A 22991-nucleotide genomic window follows, 5' to 3' on the forward strand; every position below is an offset into this window, starting at 1 on the left:
AACTCTATGATTGGCAATTTCATTGATTTTTTTTTTAATTACAGAAGATGATATTGGAATAAAGAATTCAACCAAAATCCAATTAATAAAAAAATAAATCAAACATCCAGTGCATTCTAATCTGCCAATCATGTTATCAGATTTGTAATGAATGTGTAAAAAAATCATTTATTAGACCCATAACCTGAGGAACTCTCGACATTTATAAAGACTTCTGGAAGAAAATTATTTCCCCAGTGCAATACAGAATTAGATACCTCAACATGAGAGCCACTTAATAATCACCTAAAGTAGCAATGTGTGCTTGGCTTTTTGGGATATAAATACTCATCATTTCAGGTACAAAACAAATCTATTTCTCAAGAGCCAGCATTTCCAAATCCATCTCCTCTTGAATAACATAGACTTTTTGGCAGCTGCATTCAAGGGCTTAAAATTATTTCCTGGACAGTCCAACCAAAATGACTGATATCAAGCTAGACTGCAGGTACAAATATTTTGGGGTAGGCCAAAGTCTCTGCTATAAACCTAAAATGTTTCTTTTCTATATCAGCTAACAAGGAAAATTGCTGATTTATTCTTCAAACCCCACTTGATACTGGTTCTTGAATATTCCCTCCTGTGGAATGCATTTATTGAAAGCTTCTATACCACTACTAATGACGGGGGAGTCAATTCAGAGCAGTTTACATGAGCTACTGTAAAGGGGTTACAATACAGAGAAGAGAAAAAGAAGGGAACCCAGAGGAGGGGGTCATAGAGGAAAGCACATGTAGAGAATGATGCATATCCTTGGACCCAGCTCAGTTGTCTAGTTGAGATTACAGAAAAAGCATTTCAGAAAAGCAAAGCATGCTTAGATGTAACCAGGATCCCAGTGGAGGACTACAATATGATATATAAGGATTTGAGCAAAAGGAAGTATCTGGGTCTTGCCTACATTTCTATGAAGAGGCCTGAAGCAGACAAATGTACCGGAATCAATCTCCTCGAGGGCCGCAATCCAGTCAGCTTTTCAGGATTTCCCCAATGAATATGCAAGAGATCTATTTGCATATAATGAAAGCAGTGCATGCAAATAGATCTCATGCATATTCATTGGGGAAATCCTGAAAACCCGACTGGATTGCAGCCCTTGAGGAGGGACTTTGACACCCCTGGTCTAAGGGAAGGAAGCCAAAGCCTAAAAAGGTCAAATTCTAAGCAGACACTAGAGAAGTGTAAATCTGTTTTCACAGAGCAGGTCACCATTTTGATTTTGAGTGTGAAGATCACAAAATTTGTCTAGTATTTCTACTTACGTTTCTCTTTATTACCAGCTCTTTGAAGGTAACATTCCTGCCCCACTGGGACACTCAATGACGACACCTAGTAGTCTTATTTAAGGCTCTTGAAGGAGCCCCCAGCCAAGATCTGTTTCTGTAAATGACTTGGCCAGATAAAACTGGGAAGGAATATGAATTGGGGGGGGGGGGGAATATTCCAGGATACTTGCAAAAGATTCCAGCTCAAGAAGAGTAGCAAGGAGGGGAAGGGGGGACTGCAAGCCAAATAAACAAAAACCAGGATATCAAATTCCCAGATTTCTAGTTACGCGCTCAGATAACCAACTTAAATCTGACTGCAGCATGGTTCCATTATATGCACCATTGCTACAAGCCAGGTTTTGTGCCCACATTTCAGTGAAATACTTCAAGATATGGGTTGTGGATGCACGGAAACTCCCACACATTGTTGCCATGGCAGCACCCTCCCTTCTGCGTCTTTGCTAAACAGGCCAAACTGTGCAATTCTGCTTTCAAATAAAGCTCCGCAATGCCTTTCACATTGCAAGCCCATCAAAAAGCTTAAAAAAAATTAAAGAACGCTAAGTTTAATTAATTCTCTAGTAACCCATTATTTTTAGTATTTATACACTGCTTATAGCCAAGTGGTTTACATTCAGGTACTCAAGTATTTCTCCCTATTTGTCCCGGTGGGCTTGCCCAGGGTCACAAGGAGCAGCGTTGGGCTTGAACCTGCAACCTCAGGGTACTGAGGCTGCAGCCCTAACCACTAGGTCACTCCACTTTAAAGTTAAGGAGATTTAAAGCTCTGAAATGATGATACCATTAGCAGTGCCTCCAATGTCAGGTTGCTGATTGACATATTACTGTCTGTTTATACAAGTGTTTGTATGCTGAGTGAGTTGATTTTCCTCTTTTATTAAATTTATGGCGTTCTTTTCTTTATACCATCAATCTACAACGGCATTTAGTAAACTTCAAAGTACCTAATTTTTTAAGCAATCTTTTTTTTCTTGATAAATTACTAACTACTAACTACCTCTATGGTCTTCAGTTCCAGCCAAATTATTTGAAGGCTTGTTTTTCTTTTCTAGCTTTTATTCATCATCGACCTTAGTTTTTTTTAAGTGCTTGTGTTCTATACTCTATGTTTCTATACCACTACTAATGACAGGGAGGCTCCTCCCACTGCCGCAGCCATCTTTACATGGGATGCTGTGGAGCAAAACAAAAGGGGTAATTTTACTTTTAAAGTTAGAAGTAAGACATTGAGGGATTAGTTTAAAGTTTTAGAACAATGAAACGGATGTATTTACTAGCTTTTGCCTCTTATTTGTAGGGGACCCGTTCTTGAAAAAGCCTTCGGGCGAAACTTGTTAGTAATGGTTAATGAATTGCACAAAACAGAGTATAGAGCACAAGCACTTTAAAAAACTGAGGTCTGATGATGAATAAAAGCCAGAAAATAAAAACAAGCCTTCAAATAATTTGGCTGTTGGCTGGCTGGAACTGAAGACCATAGAGGTAGTTAGAAATTTATTTAAAAAGATTGCTTAAAAAATTAGGTACTTTGAAGTTTACTAAATGCCATTGTGGATTGATGGTGTATATTACATGGACAGCGTCATAAACAGTATTGGGCTATTCTAATACGTCAGTTCTTTTCTTTATGTGGAAAAATGCAAGGTAATACATTTGGGCAGAAAGAACAAGGAGCACGAGTACAGCATGTCTGGTGCAACTCTGGGTAAGAGTGAACAAGAAAAAGACCTGGGGGTACTGATAGATAGGACCCTGAAACCGTCAGCACAATGTGCGGCAAAGAAATCAAATAGAATGTTGGGCATGATAAAGAAGGGAATCACGAGTAGATTGGAGAGGGTCATAATGCCGCTTTATAGAGCAATGGTCAGACCACACTTGGAATACTGTGTCCTACCTAAAACTGCTCGAGAGGGTGCAGAGGCGAGCAACGAAGCTGGTAAAAGGTATGAAGAACTTGGACTACAAAGAACGACTTAGAAAATTGGGACTGTTCTCCCTTGAGAAGAGGAGACTGCGAGGGGATCTGATTGAGACTTTTAAAATAATAAAAGGAATCGACAAGATAGAGCAAGACAAAAAGTTATTTACGATGTCAAATGTGACTAGGACAAGAGGTCATGGACTGAAGCTGAGTGGGGAGAAGCCCAGGACAAATGCCAGAAAGTTCTGCTTCACACAGCTAGTGGTGGACACCTGGAACGCTCTCCCAGTGGAAAAAAGAGATAGCTGACAGGTTAAACAAATTCTTCTCGTCAGTCTTCACCAGAGAGGACACATCCAATATTCCGGAACCCGAGGTAATTATGAACGGAGAACACGATGAAAGGCTGGTACAACTAGAGGTAAGCAAAGAGGATGTCCTCAGACAGATAGACAGACTGAAGAGCGACAAATCACCAGGCCCGGACGGCATCCACCCAAGGGTACTAAAAGAACTGAGAAACGAAATAGCAGAGACATTTTGCCAAATATGCAACCTCTCCCTAAAGACAGGGGAGATCCCAGAGGACTGGAAAATAGCAAATGTCACACCCATCTTTAAGAAGGGATCAAGGGGTGACCCGGGAAACTATAGGCCTGTAAGCTTGACCTCAGTTCCAGGGAAGATGATGGAAGCAATGGTAAAGGACAAAATCTGTGAACACATAGAAAACAATGGACAACTGAAGGCGAGTCAGCATGGCTTCTGCAAGGGAAGGTCATGCCTCACGAACTTGCTGCACTTCTTTGAGGGAATAAACAACCAGATGGATAAGGGGGAATCCATAGACATCATTTACCTTGACTTCCAAAAAGCCTTCGACAAGGTACCTCACGAGCGGCTACTTAAAAAGCTGTGGAACCATGGGGTGCAAGGGGATATCTACCGATGGATCAAACACTGGTTGGCAGGCAGGAAACAGAGGGTTGGAGTGAAAGGCCAATACTCAGACTGGCAATGGGTCACGAGCGGAGTTCCACAGGGGTCGGTGCTGGGACCTCTACTGTTCAATATATTTATCAACGATCTGGAGGCGGGGACAAAATGTGAGGTTATCAAATTTGCCGATGACACCAAACTCTGCAGCAGGGTTAGAAACACGGAAGACTGTGAAGACCTGCAAAGAGACCTAACGAGACTGGAAGACTGGGCAAAAAAGTGGCAAATGAGTTTTAACGTAGAGAAATGCAAGGTCATGCATGTAGGGAAAAAGAACCCGATGTTCAGCTACAAAATGGGGGGAACACTGCTAGGGGTGAGTACCCTTGAAAGGGACCTGGGGGTGATGGTCGACACATCACTGAAACCATCGGCGCAATGTGCGACAGCCTCAAAGAAAGCAAACAGAATGCTGGGCATCATCAAAAAGGGTATCACAACCAGGACGAAGGAAGTCATCATGCCGCTGTATCGAGCAATGGTGCGCCCGCACCTGGAGTACTGTGTTCAATACTGGTCGCCGTACCTCAGGAAGGACATGGCGATACTCGAGGGAGTGCAGAGGAGGGCGACTAAACTGATAAAAGGTATGGAAAATTTTGCATACGCCGACAGGTTAAAAATGCTGGGGCTGTTCTCCCTGGAGAAGAGGAGACTTAGAGGGGACATGATAGAAACCTTCAAGATCCTTAAGGGCATAGAGAAAGTGAATAAGGATAGATTCTTCAAACTGTGGGGAGCCACAAGAACTAGGGGTCACTCGGAGAAATTGAAAGGGGACAGGTTTAGAACAAATGCTAGGAAGTTCTTTTTTACTCAGAGGGTGGTGGACACATGGAATGCGCTTCCGGAGGATGTGATAGGCCAGAACTCTGTACAGGGGTTCAAGGAGGGTTTAGATAGGTTCCTGGAGGATAGGGGGATTGAAGGGTACAGATATAACTTGAGGTAGGTTATAGAAGTGGACAGAAACCACTTCACAGGTCGCAGACCTGATGGGCCGCCGCGTGAGCGGACCGCTGGGCGAGATGGACCTCGGTCTGACCCAGTGGAGGCAACTTCTTATGTTCTTATGTTCTTATTGCTGCGGAATCCACCGTTCTAGGATTTAAGGGCAAGTTAGATACACATCTCCTCGAAAGGCGTATAGAGAGATACGGGTGACTAAGTTTTCGCCAGGTTACACCTGGCTGGGCTTCCACGGGAGCAGATCACCGGACTTGATGGACCCAGGGTCTGATACGGAGATGGCAGTTCTTATGTCTAACTTTGTCTTTAATCCCTGGAGGGTGTTTTCCCCTATAACAGCCTCCGGAAGAGCGTTCCAGTTTTCTACCACTCTCTGGGCAATGAAGAACTTCCTTACGTTTGTATGGAATCTATCCCCTTTTAACTTCAGAATGCGGAGGCTTGAGAGACGGTGGGTCGCCCTCGCCGCAGACATAGTTTTTTGCTGGTCTGGGGAGTCTATTGGCTTCCCTTTCTAGAGGATGTAGTTGTTACGCAATACCTGATTTCCTCTATGGTAATAGTAGTTTCCTTTTGAATCCTCTTGCTTAGCTTTGTTGCTATGCACTGTGCTAGCTACCGGGGTCGGTCACTGCAGGCATTTTTTTTTTTTTTTTGGGGGGGGACTTCTTATAGCAGCTACCAAGGGCCACAAGAGTATGGGCCTTTGGGATCTTGGTCACCTTCTGTGTGTTTCTCTGGGGGGGGGTGGAGAGTGGAGTTTGTGTTTGGGGTTTTTGCTGGTAGGGTAGGGTTGGGGAGATGGGGGGTGGGTATTGATGCTTTTGTTTTCTCATCTAACCACAAATGTATTGTTGGACGCTGGTTATTTTGATTTTTCTATTCCTTGATGTCTGTTGCTTGGCATTCACAATAAAAAACAGATCTGAACATAACTTCAGAGTGCAATATAGAAATCCTCTGTGTTAAACCCACCTTTTTAATTCTTTTTGTCCCTACCACCTCCATCACACATCCAGTGAAAACGTATTTGCTGATGTTGATTTTAAGTTTACCTCCTTCCAGCTTTTCTCCAAGTCCTTTAGTTTTACAGCTTCTCTGTCTTTGTTCATTAATACCCTTCAAGTATTTAAATGTCTATATCGTATCTCCCCATCCCTTTTTTCCTCTAAGACAGTGGTTTCCAATGCACAACCCCAGAGCTGCATGTGACCCATGAAGTCCTCCATTGTGGCCCTCAAACAATTGGTTGAATTGTTTCGTTCAATCTTGTCTGCTCGGATAGTGTATTAAATATCTGAAAAAAAGATTACTGTTGGCCAGATATGGACAAAGGTCAGCTTAGGGCAGGTGTAGAACCTACTATACCTGGGCCATATGGTACATATGGCCATAGGCTAGAATTCACATTTAGATTCCTGATTCAATGTGTTATGCTCTCTCTCTGCCCTTACTTAAATCCAACCTAAGAGTCTACTTTCTAAAGATTAATTTTAAATCCAAACCCCTTATTCTCTTCCTCATAGCTATGTTTTAACTATTCCTAAACCTACCTGAGAAGCATGTATAGATTCACCCTTTTTGTCCTGCTTGTCTATCACAATTAGATTGTAAGCTCTCTTGAACAGGGACTGTCTTAGGTGTGTAATGTACAGTGCTGCATGTGGCTGATGGTGCTATAGAAATGGTAAGTAGTAGTGTTATGGCCTAATTCTCTTTGTCCTGTTTGTCTGACTTGAATAGAATCGGAAGGTCTTATGTGCATGTACAGTGCTGTGTATATATAACTGCACTATAGAAATCTGGTCACAAACGGTCTAGTACAGTGGTCTCAAACACGCGGCCCGCCAGGTCCTATTTTGAGGTCCTCGGTATGTTTATCATAATCACAAAAACAAAACAGTTTCTTGATCATATGTCTCTTTAGCTATAAATGACAATATTATGATTAAGACTTAGCCAAAAGGAAAGATTTAGAAACTATAAAGAGTTTTACCGCCTGCAAAATTGTCATTTCTTTAATAAGACATTAACTATTTATTTCTGAGGCCCTCCAAGTACCTACAAATTCCAACTGTGGCCCTGCAAAGGGTTGGAGTTGGAGACCACTGGCCTATAGGAAGAGGAGATGCAAATGTTAAGAGCCTTAGCCAATAGAGGGAGAGGAGAAGATAGTGGGTGCTGTGGATTGGTCATTTGGCCTTTATCTGCCATCAAGTTTCTATGTTTCCATAACCATAAAGTTCTATGACATCACAATGCAGGTGTAAAGAGCCTTAGCCTATAGCAGTGATCTCAAACTCGCAGCCCGCCAGGTACTTTTTTGAGGCCCTCGGTATGTTTATCATAATCACAAAAACAAAACAGTTTCTTGATCATATGTCTCTTTAGCTATAAATGACAATATTATTATTAAGACTTGGCCAAAAGGAAAGATTTATAAACTATAAAGAGTTATATCTCATGCAAAATTGTCATTTCTTTAATAAGACATTAACTATTTATTTCTGAGGCCCTCCAAGTACCTCCAAATCCAAAATGTGGCCCTGCAAAGGGTTTGAGTTTGAGACCACTGGTCTAGTACAACTGAAATTCCAGTTAAAGTTAAGTTTTTCCAATATTATCGGGATAGCTTTCCCCAGTCACTGGAATGCTAAATACGAGACACGTAGCAAAACACATTACCTCTGGAGCAAAGGCATTTTTGACATATACACTGCAACAGGGGTAGGCAATTCCGGTCCTCGAGAGCCGGAGCCAGGTCAGGTTTTCAGGATATCCACAATGAATATGTATGAGATGGATATGCATGCGCTGCTTCCTCGAGATGCAAATCTATCCCATGCATATTTATTGTGGCTATCCTGAAAATCCTACTTGGCTCCGGCTCTCGAGGACCGGAATTGCCTACCCCTGCACTACAAAAAAGAACAAATGCCTGATCTGGAATTTTTGTAAGGTGTCTGACAAAATGTTACAGGAAATTCAATACATAAAAATCTATTTTATGTAGATTTTATGGAAAAAAAGGGTTTATTTTAAGGATTCTGTGGCTACAGGCTTGTAGACAGTTAATATTTCTACTGCAAAAGAACAGAATTAAAGGTTACTCAAAAGAGAAAGGCCTTGATTGCTACAGGATTGATACTTCTTCATGCCGTATGCAGCTACACCATCTCACATACTTTTAAATTTTAAATGTAGCTTGCCATGTTGGAGTGTTTCCTCAAGATCTTGTGCACTAAACCGTTTGGGTTGCTCGGCATCAGAAAAGCTGGTTATTCTTCTCTCTAGGAGACCTCCACTACAGTGTCTCATGTACGCAAGGAATGTAGAATTAAGAAATGGGTTTTTAAATCCAAATAAACCTTCTCCCAGGAAACTATAGAAATTAGTGTTTTCCCCAAAACTTTTACCCAATGTGACTAATTTAACACTTAACAAGTGGGCAAAACATGCAGAGCACAATCAACAGAATTCTTTCCAACCTCTCTGCATGTAAAATGGGTCTATAGGGGAGAAAGTTATGTTAGCACCCAGAATGGCAGCCTGAACACAGAGCTCCATGGCTGGCCTAGCTACAAATTAAGCAATTTCAGTGTTTGGAACCTGCAAAGGACATCCTCCTTAGCTGTGCTGCTTGGGTATCTCTGGCGGGTTTCCATATGAAGCTACAGGATTTTGCTTTTCAGCCTGGGAAACACATGCAACCTTGGAACACCAATATGGCGCCGATGGGTGCTGCGCCGCAAGCGGCTCCTAATGGAGCTATTGTGGAGTCGTTTGAAACACCGTTCCAGGAAATTCAATTGTGGATGCAAGAAATTTGCACTGATTAAGGGGCAAGTCGCTCAGAATTGACATCTTTGGTGACAGATCTTCGCTCTGAGATCAGGGACTTGGGGGCCCAAGTTGAAGAGGTTGAAACGCGTATGGAGGAGCAACATTCAGAGTTGACTACACTCTATGATACTGCCAAGGCAGACCTAGCAGACAAATTGGAGGACTTGGAAAACAGAAGTAAAAGATCAAACTTGCGCTTTTGTGGCCTTCCAGAAACCCCAGAATATGCTAATGCAGAGAAAGTAGTGAAAAAACTGGTGGCTATATTTTGGCTGAAAATGGGGTGCCCTTGGCTCCTGACTTGATTAAGATTTATCGGGCTCTTCGTAGAAAAGGATCCAATATGGCAAAGGATATTATTGCCTGCTCCTCAGAGTTTAAACTAAAGGAAGCTGTTTTGACTAAGGTTCAATCCTTGGAAAATTTGATCTGGGATGCTTACTCAGTAAAATATCAGGACCTGGCAGCTACTACCCTGAAGCACAGATATGATTTAAGACTTGTAACTCAGCATTTACAGGCTCTTTGTGATTTTCATGGGGTTTTATATTATTTGTATGTGTTATGATGTTTGATATTGTTGAAATGTATGAGATTTTGATTATGTTTGTATCTTATTGTGACCCGTCTTGGGAAAGGTGGGATATAAATAAACTATAAACTAATATATCTAAAAAAAAAAAAAAAAAAGTCTTGTCTCCCTGTTTTACTGTGTCAGCTAATTTTTCTTCCATCTGCATCTTTGCTTTCAGCTGTGAGGGTGCTACTTCCTGTCAGTATTACATTATACTTCAAATTCCAGGAACTACGGTTAAACTAGAAAGGATATAGGATTGTTTCATCACTGAAAGAACTTTAATGCAACACTACACTCCCATACAGAATTACACGGAGACAGAATCTATCCCTGTCCCCGCGGATAACTGCGGGAAACCATCCCGTGTCATTCTTTAGCGTCTGTCTCAACCTCAGTCCTTCTACACCGGCATTCTTCAATGCAAGGCTTGAGGGTCAGTGGCTGGGTCCATTCATACTCCGATTCTTATGTGAGCTAAGTATACAATAATGAAACCATTGTGACATCACAGTATCAGCTCTGGATACCAGAGACTGTCATTCTTTAGCGTCTGTCTCAACCTCAGTCCTTCTACACCAGCGTTCTTCAATGCAAGGCTTGAGAGTCAGCGGCTGGGCCCATTCATACTCTGATTCTTCTTTTTCTCCTTAAAGAATGATTCGGGAATGGTTTCCCACAGTTAACCATGGGAACAGGGACAAATTCTGTCCCCGAGTGTCATTCTCAATTTTAGCTCCCAATTACTTTTCTGAAGCTCCTCTGCAAGCCTAGCTCAAGAATCCCTATTTTGAAGGGTTTGCTCTGTTCTATTACAGTTCGGCATTCCAGCCTTTCCTGGATTTGCCAGAGCTTGAATTATTTAGCAGTTTTTTAGTCTTATCTGTTATGAGGGAGAATAAAGATGCTTGATAGAACAATTTTTGGACCTCGGACCGTTGTACCTTTTCAGGAGTTGGGCTGCTTCAAAAGTGGGTGCAGATTTGGTGATTCAGTGTTTTCCAGTGAATAAAGCTAAGATCCTACATAAAATATGACACATTTTAAATAAATTATTTTTCTTTAAAATGGCTTCCTCCCACCTTATTTTTAAATGCTAGATTGACAAGTTACAGCCTTCTCTCAGATTTCTAAATTAGCATTCAAATGTTTTAAAGTTCACACTATTGCAAATTAGTCCCCGCTCACACTGAATTCTGAACCAAAGATACTGAGATACTCCGAAGGCTTTTCTCACCCCAAGGGCTCCTTTTACTAAGCTGCGCTAGCGGTTTTAGCGTGCGCTAGACGCTAATGCCTCCATTGAGCTGGTGTTAGTTTCTCCGCGTAGCACGGGTGTTAGTGCGCACTAATCTTCAGCGCGCGCTGAAAACGCTACCGCAGCTTAGTAAAAGGAGCCCTAAGTGTTTGCAAGCATCATTTCATAAATTGTGGGGAGAGTTACTACTATTTTTTGAACAAAAAATGTTTTAAAACTACAATCTTCTCTCTTCCTAGCACTTAAGGAATTTATGTATCTTTTTACAGCTTGGGCTCCTTCCACTAATGAAAATCTTTTGTAGATATGAATTATAAGTAAACAACAGAGACGACTGTCCATCAACAGCAGAAAGGATGGTTGAGGAAGTTTCCTCAAACATCCTTTCTGCCATGGGTAGACCGTCGTCTCTGTTGTTTGTTTTTGCAGAGATATTTCTTGTTTTTGCTTACAAGTAAAAAAGACATCTAACTTCAGGATTAGCAATTTAGCTTAAGATGAATCATGGTTCCAAAATAAAGGGAAAAGAAATGCTCTCAGTCTTTGAAATAATTATTTTGTCTGTTTTCAGAAAATACAATTTGTGGCCAATTTTCATAGGCAAATTAGGCCAGTTTCCATATAAACTATTACCCACCTTTTCTGTTGTCAATTTTGGGGCTCATTTGCAAAAGAGAAAAACGGCATTCGGACGTTCTTGCTAAAACATCCAAATCACTATTTTTAAAATCCATATTTTAGATGCTTTTCGATGCAGCTTGTCTGCTCCTCTTTATGTTTCAACAATAAGATAGATAATTTAATATTAGATTTTATTATTTGTCTTGTCCTTTCAGTGAATACTAGCAAATACTAAAAACACAATTTTTTTCCAGAACCTATATAGTTAGTAGACATCCGATACCTTAATATGGAACAATTACTGTATTGGAGATGGATGACTAGGTGATATGGATGGCGTCAACCGTTTTCACTGATTACATTCAGTGTACATACAGTATAATGAAATGCAGAGGAGTAAATACTGATATTCTAATTTTACAATTTTTAAGCTGCTTAAAATGGTTCTGGTCCGGGTGGGAAAGAGGAGAGGGAGGGGTTGACTAGTTGTGGGGTGCTTTCTTGTTGGCCGAGTCTGGGTTGAAGAACCAACTCCTGGACTCATGATGTTTTGTCTGTGTTGTATTTCTTGGGGTTTTAGTCTCAGTGTTATTGTAAAATTTTGTACCAGTGTATATGTTCTTGAATTGTTCTCTTGAATAAACAGTTTATTATAAAAAATGGTTCTGGTCTATAACATTTTTCATCAGTTCCTGCAGATTTGATTTTTCCTTAGATATATTACTGTAGGCTGAAAGTAAGTGGACACGTATCATTCAAATAAGGCTTTAAAAATCTGGGGTGCTAGGACGTCCAGGTGCTTAAAATTTGGTGCCCGCAAGCTGCCACTGTAACCAGGTGCAGGCGAAGGTGAAGGAGTTGCACAAAAGAGGCTAAGGGAAAGGAAACTCCCTCCCTCCACCCCCCTCCCCCTGAAAAATGTTTTGGCTGGCACTTACAATTTTCTTTATAAATGGGGGTTTGGGGAGGGGTTATCTTAACTGTTGAACAAAAATATTAGACAACTTCTGAAAGGATGAGCTCTTCTATTATTTCTACACAAATAGAAAAAACAAAATTCACAAATTTAACTAAATTTAACTTTTACTAAAAGGTGTTAAGCACTTAGGGCTGGATTCTGTAAATGGCGCCATTATCGGTGGCTGCCTAATAAATGGCCGCTGATCGTGTGTCAATCATGCAATGGCGCCATTTGAATACCTGAATATAAACCACTTAGATTATACGTGGCATATAAATTTAAAAAAAAAATACTAACATTACAGATCGCAGCTTTCATCAAAGGTAGGTGCCAGACATGTAGGCCAGAGTTTTACTGCACAGACGCAATAAGGGGGGTTCATAGACAAAAGCACGTGACGACCAAGGCGCGCAGACAACTGAGCGCAAGGTGGAAGCGCGCCGAAGAAAAACAGTATTTTAAGGGGCTCCGACGGGGGGTGTTGGTGGGGAATCCCCTCACTTTACTTAACAGAGATAGTGCCGGCGTTGTGGAAGGTTTGGGGGGTTGTAACCCCCCTCATTTACTGGAAACTTAACTTTTTCCCTCTTTTTTAGGGAAAAAGTGAAGTTTTCAGTATAATGTGGGGAGTTACAACCCCCCAAACCCCCCACAATGCCGGCGCGATCTCTGTTAAGTAAAGTGTGGGGGGGGGTGTTCCTCCCCCACACCCCAGTCGGAGCCCTTTAAAATACTGTTTTTCTTCGGCGCGCTTCCGCCTTGCGCTCAGTTGTCTGCACTGGGTTGTCTGAGCGTCTTTGTCGTCGCGCGCTTTTGACCTGTAACCATAAGAGGTTAGGTGCTCGTTACTGTGCATTAAGCTACACAATACATTTTTCTGAATTTTTGCTTGAAAGGATATGGTGGGGGGTGGTAGCATTAGCCACCTAGCACATTATACTCAGTGCATGCATAGAGTTAACGCAGGAGTACAGTACTTAGTGTGTCCTAAATAGGTTTAAATAGTCTTGCACTAATATCCTGCACGCTAATGGTCACATTACCACATAACCTGCTACAAAAAAAAAAAAGGAAAACACCCCCCCCCCCCACACAAAAGTGCTGCATTAAATCTGGGCCTGGTGCGCAGTAAAATCCTGCGTTACACAGCACTAAGCCCATATTTTTGCGCAGTTTAGTAAGAAGGCCCCTTAATTTTTACAGTATCTTGACTCTAAAAATTGCTTTAGTGGCCCGATTAGAATTTGGGATAAAGATAGCTGGATTATTTAAACTAAACCCCCTTTTACAAAGCCATGGTAGCGGCTGCCGCCCATTAAATCCCTATGGGCGTAAAAGGAGCCCCAAGGTATCTAGAAAAGTAAATTAACATTAAAATCCTAGCTTTTATACAGTATCGGCATTAACAAATGTTAAGACAACATGCTGAAGATCCAATGTTAAACGTATATTGTTTTTCATATAAATGAGTTTAGAAATAAATGGAAATACATTCAACAGTTGGCCACGAAGTCAATCGGTGTGGCTTAGAAATTCTAGGGTTCCATGTCTGAGCTTTGAGCACCAGAAGGTTCCCCCAGAGTTACCTGTGAAGTAAGCAGATTGCATTTTATGGAACCCACTTGGCACCATTTTATTTTGCCATCACAAAGTGTAAGAAGGCAGCTTACCTAAATTGTGTCGTTTTGTCTTTGCGTGCTCGTGAATGTGTTTCTTTGTAAAACAACCAAAGAAGACACAGTAGAGACAAGAGTGGAGTCTGTTCAGATGGGCACCACACAAATGACAGATACACGACTTTGCCTGGAACAAAAGTATTAAGATCCACTGTGAACAAAGAACTTACATTTACCCAAAGTGGCACAGACATAGCAGCTCTCTAAAGCTACTAGTTAGTTACAATGACATCAATCTTAAAACATTATAATTAAGGCTACTAAGTGATTTGTATTCTATCGCACTGTTTTCAATAGTAATGCAATTAACATTGGCATAGAAGGCCATCAATCTGCTCAGGTCCCCTGCCTAATGGCACTGTCCTGTTATAAACCAGACTAGTCTTTAAGCACATTACAATAACGGGTGCTAGAATAGATGTGTGTGTGTGTCTGTCCTTCTTTCTTTTTCTCGCTCTCTTTCCTCAGCTGTCCACCACCATCCCTTTCCTGCTCCCCCTGTCCAGCAGCAGCCCTTCTCCCTTCCTTTTATCCCTCCCCTGTCCAGCAGCATCTCTTCCCTGCTCCCCCTGTCCAGCAGTAGGCCTTCTCCCTTCCTTTTATCCCCCACCGTCCAGCAGCATCTCTTACCTGATCCCCCTGTCCAGCAGTAGGCCTTCTCATTTCCCTGCTCCCCCTGTCCAGCATCCACTAGCCCGGGCAGCCTCGGGGCTTTTGCTAGGCCGGCCCACCTCGCATTATCGAAGTGGGCCGGCCTAGCAAATGCCCCACAGCTACTGCATTTGCTGGTCAGGGGGTGAGAAGAGGCATCCCGGCAGTGCAGGAGTCAAACCACCACTGAAATCGCCGTCACAAGCCGCCCCACACGCCGGAAATCGAATTCGGCACTGTGGCAGAGATCATAAAACCCTAAGTGCGCATGCATGCTTAGGGTTTTATTATAGAGGATGCAGCTGTACCGGCCCTCTGTGTGCACCAGTTTTTGTACCCTCTAATGTTCCCTGTTAGCACACAATATGCATCAAAAATATCATGCTGTAAGACTTATTGTTTGTACTATTTTTAAAAAAATATTTTTTCTTATGCTTTCTTAATACTCTATATCCACAACCTTTGTTAAGTGAAAGACTCTTTACAATGTGCTTTGCTCAAGATAAGTAGCAAATTAAAGTTGGTGTTTTGTGAAGTTGAGTAGATATACAGGTGGGAACATACATGTGCGATGATGGTTCCCAGCAGTCACACACACACGGTTACACACACACACACGCGGTTACAGCAGTCACACACACACACACGGTTACACACGCACATGCACGGTTACAGCAGTCACACCAGTCACACACACACACACGGTTACACACGCACGGTTCCCAGCAGTCACACACACGCAGTCACACACACACAGTCACACACACGCAGTCACACACACAGCAGTCACACACACACGGTTACACACACACGGTTACAGCAGTCACACACACAGTTACAGCAGTCACACACACGGTTTTGCTAATGACCTGGGTGGAGGAGCACTGAGCACGTTGTAAAGAGTCTTTATATCCACAACCTTTGTTAAGTGAGAGTATTAAGAAAGCATAAGAAAAAATATTTTTAAAAATAGTAAACACAATAAGTCTTACAGCATGATATTTTTGATGCATATAGTGTGAATGCTGTATAGTACAAATAAAGATCCCAAGTAAAATAAACCCTGTTAGCACACAGGCAGCCTCCTCTACCTGCCGCTCTCTCCCTCTCTCTCTGCCCCATGCATACTTTAAACCCTATCTTGGTTATGGTTATTACAGCCTCATTCACTACCCTCTTAGTAAAGTAGTCATTTCCTCCAAAATTTAAGTTTTTTCTTGTCCTTGAATTAGTTTTAAAATAGAAATAAAAGGTCAAAAAAGAGATACAATATATGAAAATTAGTCCAATAAAAATGCTGTGAAAAGAATCCCAATATGGAAGATGCTTTCTTACACTTTATCAAAACCTACTAAATATCTAATTTTTCTTTTATCATAACCCCTTTTTTGCACTTGTCCCACGTCTCCAAAAAGTGTTTCAGGCCCTGCACTATTTTGGTCTGTGACATGTTTTCAGCTCCATAGTATACATTATTTTAGAACATTTAGGGCCCCTTTTACAAAGGTGCACTAGCATTTTTAGCACACGCTACCCGAAAAACTACCGCCTGCTCAAGAGGAGGCGGGAGCGGCTAGCGCGTGTGCTATTCCGCGCTTTAAGACCCTAACACACCTTTGTAAAAGGAGCCCTTAGTAGCTAATTGGTGAAAAACACAAAAAAACACTTAAGTCATACTTTTTTGCAATGAAAACCATCATCTGGGGGTTAGTTTCTTAGATGTCATTTACTCCCCCCCCCTCTTTTTTATAAAACCATAGCGCAATTTTTAGCATTTGCCGCTGCGGTAACAACTCCGACGATCCTAGGAATTCTATGAGCGTCTGAGCCATTACCGCCTTGGCCGACACTAAAAAGCACGCTATAGTTTAGTAAAGATCAATAGTTTGTCTTCTAGATTATAAAAATAATGATACACTACATAATCTCCAACCTAAGTACAAAAATCGAACTAGTGGTTTTTAAACCTGCCATAGTATATCACTGCAAAACAAAATGATAGTATGGAAATCAAAAAGCACAAAAATTTAAAAATGCATCATAGAAATTCTAAGACTAATCTAATACAAATTCTTGAACTGAGCTCGAGGAGGATTATGATATGTTAAAACCACATACACACATTTAACACTAAAAACAGAAAAAAAAAAAATCACTAATAAAAAACTAAAATAAAAAAACCAAACAAACCCAAAAGCTATCCGAAATCAATGAAAAAATTTTCAGAAACCATATTTAAGATCTTCCTGAAATGTATACAGTGTATATGAACACATTGAAAACATATTCCAATGCAAATGCATATTTTCTTAAGATGTATCAAGTAGGTCTATTAAAGAATCCAAACTAACACTTACTATGCAAAAAAGGGTATTTTAAGAATCCAACATTTAGACGTGCAGACATTCTAAAATATGACTTTATTGACGTTCCAATTTCCCCTCTCATGGACATTCATTTTGGCACCAGTTTAGCTTCAAATATTTCCAGACATCACCCAATCTGTTTTAAGAATTACCATATACTGTATACTCGAATATTAGTCGATCCGAGCATAAGATGAGGTACCCTTTTTCCTTCCAAAAAGGAGGAAAAAAGGTTGACTCAACTATAAGACGGGGTGAGGGTAGGCAAGTTGAGACCCCTATTTTAGGGGGGTTTTTTGGCCCCCAAATCTTGGTTTATATTCAAATGTTAGAGCTAATACCACTGTGGCCGGTGATAAAAAGCCTAACGGCTCCTTTTACAAAGCCGCGTTAGGGCCTTAACGCGTGGAATAGCGTGCGTTAAATTGTCGCACATGCTAGCCGCCACCGCCTCCTTTTGAGCAGGCAGTAGATTTCCGGCTAGCGCATGCTATAGCACGCGCTAATCTGGTGCGTGCGATAAAACCACTAGTGCGGCTTTGTAAAAGGAGCCCTAAATGCGGCTTTGTAAAAGGGGGGAGGGGGTACCGTATTTTTCGCTCTATAAGACGCACCTGACCATAAGACGTACCCACCTGTAGAGGAGGAAAAACCAAGAAAAAAATTCTGAACCAAATGGTGTGCCCTGTACCCTGTCCTTCCCTCTGGTGGTCTAGTGATAGGCCGGGACAGGGTACAGGGCACATCTAGTGGTGGGCACGTCTAATGGTAAGCACGTATAGTGGCAGCCAGCTAGTCCCCCAGCCTCCCCCATACCTTTTTAAAATGACCCCCTGCTGCCACCCACCGCCCATGGTTCCTTTTAAAATGCACCTTACAGCCTGGTGGTCCAGTGGTGAATCAGACGGCAGGAGCGTGCTTTCCGCGCTCCTGCTTGGGCGTGCGCCACTTCTGAATGGCTGCCATCAGTTCTCATGGGACTCACGAGACTTGACGGCAGCCATTCAAAAGTGGCGCAGGCCCAAGCAGGAGCGCAAAAAGTACACTACTGCCGGCCGATGCACCTCTGGCCCACCGGGCTATAAGGCGCATTTTAAAAAGGTACCACGGGTGGGAATGGTGTCGAGCAGGCGGGGGGTCCTTTTTAAAAAGGCACAGCAGGTGGCAAAATTGTATCTTCGCTGCATAAGACGCACCGACATTTCCACCCACTTTCAGGTGGAAAAAAAGTGTGTCTTATGGAGCGAAAACTACGGTAAGTTATAAACTTGACAGCTGGTTATCTTTTGCATCGGTCATGCTCCATCTCCGGCTATATTCAAATCTGGTCTAAACTCCTCCTTTTGAAGCTGCTTTTACACCTTCAGCACTTCCATTAAAAAAAAGATCGAATATTGTGTGTAAATATTTTGACTAGACTGAGGCTCTATGGAGTGGGGTGGTCTCTTAGGTACCACACTGCATATGCCAGGCAATATTAATATGTTCACGCTTTACTGCTGCCGGCTTTGTACTCATTTCTAATGTATATGCACCTTTGTATTTTCCCTGTGAATTACAATGTATAGCTGTCTCTGTTCTCCCATGATTCCTTAATAAAATTGATATTAAAAAAAATAAATAAATAAATGTTCATGCTTTAATCCAGTCAAACTCTATTAAACATTTTTGGTCAGTAACACTGCAATTCGATTTTTCAGCCATGCCACTAGATTTAATCAAGTTACTCCACTCCTTCTGCATTACCATTGGCTTCCTATTCAATTCAAATTTTTCATCTTGCTCATAAGGCTATTCATACTGGCTCCCCCTCCTTATTTAGCATCTGTTGTCACTCTTTACTCTCCTTCATTCACAAAATATCTTACGCTTGTACATTCCTTCATCTTCAATGGCTGTCCTTGAGAGCACAAGGCATTTGGCCTTTGTCTTTTTAGTACCTACACTGTGGAACCAATAGCCCCTTTACATTCAATTAGGAGCATCGCTTCCAAAATTCAAGAATGCTTTAAAAACATTTTTTTCAACCAGGCCTTCTATGGCGCTTAGATACTGGTTTAGGGGGGGCAGATAGTGTGGCTGTATGTCTGCAATGTATTTTTATGCAAACTACGGTTTTAACTACAGTATATGAAACATCATCAAAAACAATAATACAATGGCAGCATCACAAACCCTTTCTTGAATTCCACTGGGGGATCATTCCATGCAGTGACCACCCTTTCCATCAAGAAATGATTTTTGAATGCAACACCTCTTATGCTCCAGAAATTTATTTCCATCAAGACTTTATCTCCCCAGGTCCTTAAGACTCACTTCATAGCGCTTTAGCTGCAGGGTTTGTACATTTTTGTTGGCCTTCTCTAAACTGCCTCTGATCTCAAGTTTCTGGTACAATTTCATTGCTGCCAACAGCAGCCAGCACTAGTTTCTCAGCAAAGCATGTAAATCACAGGAGCTGGGAAAGGAATGGGACTTGTGTATCGCTTTTTTGTGGTTATACATTCAAAGCACTTTACATATACTGTATACAGGTACTTATTTTGTACCCAGGGCAATGGAGAATTAAATGACTTGCCCAGGGTCACAAGGAGCAGCACTGGGATTCAATCCTACAACCCCAGGCTGCTGAGGCAACAACTCTTATCACTAGGCTACTCCTCACCTCCAACACAAGGAAAGATTAAGTACTTACCTTGATAATTTTCTTTCTACTAAACAGGCACATCATTCTGGAACACTTGGGTTGTGTATAGAAAGCCACATTTACATTTTACTGCTCCGCCTCCCATCCCTCTGGACTGTCCTGTAATACCTCAGTTCGTAGCAAAGCAGATGGTCAGCCCTAGAAAACATAACAGAGAGGAGTATGGGGACTCTCCCCAAGAAACAAGTCTATTCTGCTCATATCATAATATATATAACATGAAATAATCATCTAAACATGTAACCCTATAACGTAGTGGAATGAACAGGCCACCTACCTGAGTTCAAGATGCACTTGCAGTCTTGGAGTTCTGAAAGATACTTCATGGTCTCTTCACAATAGTAGTGGTTCCCTCTATCCTTGACTGCACAGAAGAAAGAAACATGGTATCTGATAATACGGATACCTCTGAGGCAGCAAGCAGGCTAGTAAATATCTGATAGGGTGGGTTTCCAGAATGATGTGCCTATTTACTAGAAAGAAGATTATAAAGGTAAGTGCCTAATCTTTTCTTCTAGTGCAATAGGCACCTCATTCTGGAACACTTGGGACATCTCAAAGCAGTCCCCTAGGATCTAGGGTGGGACAGATGAGCCTGCTGAAAGTACTGAAGATCCGAACGCGGTATCTAATTTGGTCACTACATCCACCCTATAAAACTTTGTGAAAGCATGGAGAGAAAACCATATGCCTGCTCTACAAATTTCTTCAGGGGAAATTGCTCTGGACTATGGCTCCTACTGGAACGGGCCTTTATAGCTACTGGCCATTGCTTTCTGTTGCCATATAAGCTAAAAAAATGGCCATACGAACTCATCTAGAAATGGTTGCTTTTGAAGTCGGCCAGCCCCAGCAGCTGGTACCCGCTAGCTAGTGAATAACATGGGAACAAATTTGTCCCTGTCCCTGCAGGATCTATCTCCGTCCCCGTAAGTTCTGTCTCTTACCAGAAAGCTCTGTCCTCATCTACACAAGCCTTGAACAGTTAAAGTGAAGATGAGGACAAAGCTTGCAGGAATGGGGCAGAGATGGACAGAACTTGCGGGGACAGAATGGGGATGGAGATAGAGACAGATTCCATGGAGAAGGGGACATATTTGTCCCCCAGTCATTCTCTACCGGTGTCATTCTACACCGACTACACTCTGCGAACATCCAGCAATCTCGAAGCTTTGTCACTCTTCTTGGACCCTTAGGGCATGAAGGCCAGCAGCTATATTTGGGATTTCATGGTAGACACGTGGCTACGCTTTGCCTGGGATGTTCTTTCTCCAGATCCCAGCTCTAGCCAGAATTTCTGGCCCAGAATTCGATCTAAGGAGAACCCCATTCCTCCAGAGGGACTAGAGGCGACAAAGCTAGTGGCTCCTGTAGCACATGGAACATTGTCTGTCTTTGGCCAGCCAGCCATTGCAAATATGGTATGAATCCTTTTTTATCCTAGCCTGAGGAGTCCATCTAGACTGATTTTGGTCTAAATCAAGATGTTTTGAGGCAAATAAAAGCTTTTATTTCAAAATTGGGAAATCCAAGATGGCCGCCACGGCAGCAATTTTAATACTAAAAACAACCAGTGGGAGCTAAATAAGGGGTCATAAAATTCAGGGAACAGGATTTTAGAGAGGGGACTATCCATAGCCCCAGAAACCTTTAGAAATGACTTTTAAAGACACACACACCCTCCCAATTTCTCTCATAGTCTTGTCACAGCCTTACTCACTGTGCCTTGCTAGTGCTGGGAGCTGCAAAAGAGCTGAAACTGCAGCCAGAGAACTTCTGCCTCAAAAAAGCCAGGACATCTGGACAGCTTGCTTCTTCAAATTGCCGGACTGAGACCTCAACCCCCACCAGAATTTGAGTGCAAAGTCAGGGTAGGAAATGCATTTGGCACCCAATCCTGGTGAAAACCCGCCACTCAGCCTGCACTCAAGCTCTCTGGGGACAAAACCTGGAGCAAGCTATACTCCCGGATTGTTAATGCTGGCTGGCCAAGCAGGTTGCCCCTTGGCTACAGACTACTGCCCTCAGAAGATGTATTCTCTGTAGTCCTCTGTAGCACCAAAAAGCCTCATATCAGATTAAAAAACCTGAAATTAAATTTAAAATAAACACCAGCAGAGCAGACAGGCTCCTACCATCTCATGTGTAGAGAGTAAAACAGAGGAATTACAGAACAGCCCAGAGGTATGTGAGGCAGAGCAGAAAAATTTAAAGGAGGCTCTCTACACAGGATCTCGCGATCAGTGTACACAACCCAAGTGAAAAAGAATGACGTGCCTATTGCACTAGAAACCAACTAATTTATTGGGATTTTGCGCCACCTTTTCCGGCAGTAGCTCAAGGTGGGCTACATTCAAGGACACTAGATACTTGCCTAATCTAATTTTATACCTGAGGCAATGGAGGATCAAGTGACTTGCCCAAGATCACAAGCAGCTGCGGTACGATCTGAACCGGACATCTTTTTATGTCAAGCTTGGGGCTCTAATCACTAGGCTACTCTTCCACTAGCTAACAGGTGACAACCAGTTGGAGAGAGCAGAACCACTGACGTAGCTGGGGCGAGGAGGAAATATTTGTACTTAAGTCTGTTCCTTTGGGCTGGAAGAAGGCGCTCCGTTACCGAGAAGGGGGCTCACAAAAGCAGGAGGTAACTAAGGGGCCCTTATACTAAGCTGCAATAGATGTTAACATACACTTAACACAGTTAAAAATGGAGCATCACAGAACATGCTCAGGTGTCCTATGGAAATTTCAAAACGTGCAGTGGGCATTTCTGTGCCAACCAGTTAATGCATATACATAACTGTGCACTAACTGGTTAGTGCAAAATGGTCCTGCTCATGGCCATTAATGCAAAAACTAGAAAACTGGGCATTTTCCAGGTGTGGTAAAAACGGTCTTAGCACTCAGGAAAAACCTACTAGAGTGCATTAAGACCACTTTTTGCCGCAGCACATAAAATCCCGCTCTGTTTCAGATGCTGAAAGCAAGGGGCAAAGGAACCTAAGAGGTGCCATACTGTCATCATTTTTTTTTTTTTTAATTAATTCTTATCTGTCAAAAATTTTAGAAATAGCATTTGGCCACTGGCATAAGTGAAGTTTCCAAGTT

General features: G+C 42.1%; 1 protein-coding gene across 6 annotated transcripts in view; it reads right to left on the reverse strand.

Annotated features, from left to right (window-relative positions):
* USP22 (ubiquitin specific peptidase 22) overlaps positions 1-22991 on the reverse strand; it is a 199238-nt gene that overhangs the window by 96351 nt on the left and 79896 nt on the right. For all 6 annotated transcript variants that reach the window (XM_033963993.1, XM_033963992.1, XM_033963997.1 and 3 more), the window contains one exon: positions 14148-14280. In XM_033963993.1, the coding sequence (XP_033819884.1) occupies positions 14148-14280 (133 nt within the window). The remainder of the gene's footprint in view (positions 1-14147; positions 14281-22991) is intronic.

Source organism: Geotrypetes seraphini, chromosome 11 (genome assembly GCF_902459505.1).
Source record: "Geotrypetes seraphini chromosome 11, aGeoSer1.1, whole genome shotgun sequence".
Taxonomy (NCBI): Eukaryota; Metazoa; Chordata; class Amphibia; order Gymnophiona; family Dermophiidae; genus Geotrypetes; species Geotrypetes seraphini.